This window comes from Sinocyclocheilus anshuiensis, unplaced genomic scaffold (genome assembly GCF_001515605.1).
Source record: "Sinocyclocheilus anshuiensis isolate Anshui unplaced genomic scaffold, SAMN03320099.WGS_v1.1 scaffold28, whole genome shotgun sequence".
NCBI lineage: Eukaryota > Metazoa > Chordata > Actinopteri > Cypriniformes > Cyprinidae > Sinocyclocheilus > Sinocyclocheilus anshuiensis.
The window spans coordinates 258,406-264,151 of record NW_015555724.1 but is presented as its reverse complement, the minus strand read 5'-3'; the positions used below and the strand labels follow the sequence as shown (position 1 = coordinate 264,151).

Here is a 5,746-nt window from a genome sequence, read left to right as displayed (position 1 = left end):
AACTTATGAGGCTTTTGTGACATGGAAAGATGTCTGAGATGGAGCAACATTTTATTACATTTTTATGAAAGATTATGAAAACATTTTAATTTATTTTGAATAACTACAGAATGTGTGTGTACATATATACACAAACACAAGAAAAAACAAATATACACTTTTTTTTTCTTGTGTATATATTCATTCTGTAGTCCCTAAATTATTACTCACTTTTCATAATCCAATCAATTTCCAGGGAATAAAATAGATGAATTTCTGAATTATGCTGTTTCACTCAGAAATGTCACATCATAGTAGCAAAAAGGGTTCCGGACATACTATAATTCCATGTTGATTTCAAGTATGGGCTTAAATGTCATATAAAGAGAAGGGCTTTTAAAAACCAAAAATTAAAAATCTAAACTCCTTTTTTAGCAGTTACAAAGGGCATAGTTAATAATAATAATAATAATAATAATAATAATAATAATAATAATAATAATAAATGTTATGCAGAATTGTTAAACAGAATTATTCTTCAGCTGAAAAACATATATTCTCCTAAGTAGTAGTGTGGATTGTTTTTTTGTGAAAACCAGTATTTTCCCAAGCATGTGTGACAGACATGACAACATGACGGCAATACCCCTTAATAAATGCCACCGTATTTCACATACTCGACCACAATACTTTTAAATAAACGCAAATGTGAACATAGACAAAATCATGACAACAAATAACTTAACTGAGGAGAAAAAATTAGTGAAGAGGGTTTGTTTACCCTCATGGTGCAGTGGTTTACAATGAGGACAACTAATAATAAAATAAATCTATTATGTAATATTTTAGATATACTCTGGCACAGTACAAAATTAAATATTAATCTAAAAAAAATAACAGAAAAGATTTATAGTTATTTTTTCTTGTCAAGAAGAGCTTATTCAGAGGAAGAACACAGTTCCATTAATGGATTTGCGAGGCATTGCTTTTGCAGCAGATGAAAATAGAAAAGACAAGGAGGAAGATAGAAATAGGGGAAAAGAAAGAATAAAACCTAATGAACAAATCCTTAATTAATGGATACATACATAAACAGATGGGCCTACCATTTCAATACAAAGATATACAGTATATGTTAAGGTCAACACACTCTATACACATAATATTACTGACAAGTTCATTACCCAGAATGCATTGTGCTTCAGCTAAATGGAGGTTAAACAGTGGTCTTTCAGCATCCATGTTTTGTCCCTCATAAATGAAACATGGTTTTTATACAGACGGTATATATCTCACGGTATATTTTTGTATTTATGTCATATTTACAGGTATTTCAGTGTCTGTTTGCATCTTGTGTCCTGTTAAGTCCTCTCAGAGTTAGAGTCTCAATACGTGTGAATGAAGATGTGCTCTGGTTCATAAGTAAATCTCTTGCACATACTACAGGAAGCGGAATTCCGCTCTTCCTTTCTCCAGTCTCAATAGAAGTCTGTTGGATTTCCTCATCCTTTTTTATTTAGAGTCCATGTCACACGCTGCGGGGCACCCGCTGCATCTCGTGGGTCCTGCGATTGCGTCCTTTCTTGTTTTCCTGTAGCAGCTTCCACTTACTGGTGTGTGATTGGCTGGGGTGGATTAGCTGGCTGGCGTGTGATTGGCTGGCGTGCAGCAGATTGGATTTCTGTCTACGCTGTTTCCGTTCTCTTTTCCAAACCTGCTCGCAGAGCTGGTCGACGCTGTTTGGGCTCGGTGGGTTGATGAGGGACAGGAAGTTGCGGTACCACATCTTGCCGTTGGCCGGGTCGTTGCTGTCGGGTGTGTCTCGGTGCAGGAGGTCATCCAGGTGTTCGGTGGGAATGACATTGAGCGTGAGGCGGAGGAGGGTCTGGATGAAGCCGTGTTCAACAGCATGGCAGTAATACACACCCGAGTCCTTCTGATGGAGGGTTCGGATCAACAGACCCTGTTCTGTGCCCAACACCCGCTCATCTGACTTTATCTAAACAAAACATGTAGACATGCAGATCGGATCACATGCTCTGAGTACTGTAAACATTATTGACAACAGCAGTTTCAGCATTATTGGCTACGTTCAGCCCATAAACCACAGTGCCTGATTATTATTAATTTTTTTTTATGAGTTTGATGATGATGATGATCTTTATAACATGATCCATACCAGACACTGCTCTAGCAGTCAACATTCCTGATAGCATGTTGATCATATCAACAAATTTCATAATTTAATCCAATATCATTTTTTATTACAGCATATGAAATTGTAAAAACTTGTATTTATGAATTGTAAAGCGGTATTTATGCATTAACATGAATATTTTAACTTACTAACTGCACAACATTTGATATCTAATGTACATCCATTTATATTTAAATGTATTTTGCACTATTCTGTGATCTTTATATACAATTATGAATATATATGATGCAGTTCATGAATTATTTTATGATATCAGGGTAAATCAATCACACAATCTTGAGGAATTTTATGAGTAAGATTGATGAAAAGCTTGCATGAATTATGACCTGATATTTAACACTGCAAATATCACATGAAAATCTGATTTATTTCCACACTGGACATTGAAAATGTCAGATTCAGTGTGATTTTTCTGGTCATGCAGGCTTTATTTATTTATTTATTTTCTTTTTTTTTTTTAAATAAAAAAAATAATATTTTAAATGAAAAGAATAAATAAATACCTTAAAATGAATAAGAAAATGTTTAAGATTCTATTTCTAGGTCACTAATCAATATATGTAACACTGATCATGTGAACTCCTGTACAAGGTCAGATGTTTTTGCATCCATTAAAGCACATGATGCTCTTTCTTTGATGGATCATTCCTAAATCATGCTGGAGATGATCATGAAGTCTGAGCAGCTCGACGTCCATGCTGCTCAACAGCTGCTGTCATTTAAGTAAAAGAGGGACAAGCCAAATACTAAGAAATGTAACATCATATTAATTTTTCAATTCAACTTTTTACTCATGCTGATAATTAGTGGTCTTTTGGTCTCCACTGTATACACAACAGAGCATACCTCTTGTTTGAGGTCCTCTCCGTGTCTCTGAAACTGCCAGTAAATAAGGGCACGCTGGGATTTAGGACTGCACTCCAGAAAAGAGCTGCTGTTTTCAACCCCATACACTGTCTTATCCAGCAAACCTCTCTCTCCGTCTGCCTCTTCTGCTCACATAGACAGGGAAACAACAAAGAAAGAAGTGAGAACTCTTGATCCTGATACAGACAAACAGGACATCCAACAGTGAGAATACAAACTGATAGTTCAGACCATATGCTATCACACTAGCAGAGTCACACCCAGCATGTCTATCACAGCTGTGTGTCTCTCAGCGTGTTTCAGGTCTATAGGGATTCAAGGCCAAGAGAGACCAAGAGTCTTTCATTTTCTTCTGCCATCCTTTTAAATCTGAACTATGAAATGTCAGAGCGCAGTGCTGTGGGTTAGCGGTGCCACTGTAATGAGGTGTGTCCGATACAGGAAGTCTGTGTGTGGTCCCCATTAATGTGATCACACGATGTACACCATGTATCATTTAAAAGTTTGTGGTCAGTAAGGTTTTTCTTTTTTAATGGATACTTTTCAACATTGATAGTAAAAAATGTTTGAGCACCATGATTTCTGAAGGATCATGTGACACTGAAGACTGGAGTAATAATGCTGAAATATCAGCTCTGCATCACAGGAATAAATTAAATGTTAAAATATACTCAAATAGAAACCAGTTATTTAAAATTGTAATAATATTTCACAATATTACTGTTTTTATGATCAAATAAATGCAGGAACATAAGAGACTTCATTCAAAAACATTCAGAAATCTTATAGACCCTAAGCTTTTGAACGGACGTGTGTAAATGCACGTTCTAGAGCCTGTATTTTTGCAACAGCTGTGAAACAGTTTCTCAGCAGTTAAATATGTCATTAACATAGCGGAATGACCTTTTTAGGCTGCGCTTCATTTCAAAAGCTTTAATTAAAAACACTAACCTGACATGTACGGCATGTATGCAGAGCTTTCATTAAAACACTGTTATGAACAGTTGCAATTTTCTCTTTGGCTTCAAATTTATACTTTCCCCGCACATCCTGAATTTTATTTTATGAAGAGATGTTAAGGGAAGTATGACGCAGTGACTGCTTTCTTGCTAGCATGTTATCACACTTAACATAACGTCAAGTAGTAAGATCTGCAAGTTGGATCAACCTCATTCTTGGTCTTGGAGCAACAATTTCTATTAATAAACCAAATTTTCTTCTGTTTTTAGTGCTAGGTTAGAATTAGGGCTAAGGCTATTTGATAGAAATGCTGTTCCAAAGCCAATAAAAGATGTTAGGGAGGTGTTATGCATGGTTGGAAATCAGAAGACTGTTGGTTTAAGTCCCACAAGAAGCGAGACATCTCCACTGTGACCTGAGTAAGACACTTAACCAGGAGGACTGTTCCTGTTATAGGTGTTCTGGCACTTCGGATTAAAACATTTGCTAAAATACTACCTAGTTAACTAGTGTACTATGATTCAATAGTTTGGGTTCAGTAATGAAATGTATTTATTTATATTTAGAATTTTATGTGTTTGAAAGCAGTTTTGGTTACACTTTATTTTAAGGTCCAACACTTGCTATTAACAAACCTCATTAACTCTTAGTTTGCTGTTTATTAATAGTTAGTAAGGTAGCTATTAAATTTAGGGATTGAGCAGGATTAGGGATGTAGAATATGATCATGCAGAATATGTGCTCTTTCATTAAAACACTGTTATGAACAGTTGCAATTTTCTCTTTGGCTTCAAATTTATACTTTCCCCGCACATCCTGAATTTTATTTTATGAAGAGATGTTAAGGGAAGTATGACGCAGTGACTGCTTTCTTGCTAGCATGTTATCACACTTAACATAACGTCAAGTAGTAAGATCTGCAAGTTGGATCAACCTCATTCTTGGTCTTGGAGCAACAATTTCTATTAATAAACCAAATTTTCTTCTGTTTTTAGTGCTAGGTTAGAATTAGGGCTAAGGCTATTTGATAGAAATGCTGTTCCAAAGCCAATAAAAGATGTTAGGGAGGTGTTATGCATGGTTGGAAATCAGAAGACTGTTGGTTTAAGTCCCACAAGAAGCGAGACATCTTCACTGTGACCTGAGTAAGACACTTAACCAGGAGGACTGTTCCTGTTATAGGTGTTCTGGCACTTTGGATTAAAACATTTGCTAAAATACTACCTAGTTAACTAGTGTACTATGATTCAATAGTTTGGGTTCAGTAATTAAATTTATTTATTTATATTTAGAATTTTATGTTTTTGAAAGCAGTTTTGGTTACACTTTATTTTAAGGTCCAACACTTGCTATTAACAAACCTCATTAACTCTTAGTTTGCTGTTTATTAATAGTTAGTAAGGTAGCTATTAAGTTTAGGGATTGAGCAGGATTAGGGATGTAGAATATGATCATGCAGAATATGTGCTTTATAAGTACTAATAAACAGCCAATATGTTAATAATAGGCATGCTAATAAGCAACTAGTTAGTCAGAATTGGTCCCTTTACTAAAGTGTTACAGAGGTCTTTTATGCTCACCAGGGCTGCATTTATTTGATTAAAAATACAGTAAAAACAGCAATATTGTGAAATATTATTACAAATGAAAATACATGTTTTCTATTTTAATATATTTTCAAATGTAATTTATTCCTGTGATCAAAGCTGAATTTTCAGCATC

At 35.0% G+C, this 5,746-nt stretch overlaps 1 protein-coding gene across 1 annotated transcript in view; it reads right to left on the bottom strand.

The window, feature by feature from the left end:
- Window positions 1-478: 478 nt before the first annotated feature.
- LOC107672583 (semaphorin-3ab-like) overlaps window positions 479-5,746 on the bottom strand; it is a 39,322-nt gene continuing 34,054 nt past the window's right edge. Inside the window, exons 15-16 of the mRNA XM_016465834.1 lie at window positions 3,044-3,189; window positions 479-1,978 (exon numbers count right to left, since the gene is read on the bottom strand). Coding sequence (XP_016321320.1) covers window positions 1,508-1,978; window positions 3,044-3,189 — 617 coding nt within the window. The 3' untranslated portion in view covers window positions 479-1,507. The remainder of the gene's footprint in view (window positions 1,979-3,043; window positions 3,190-5,746) is intronic.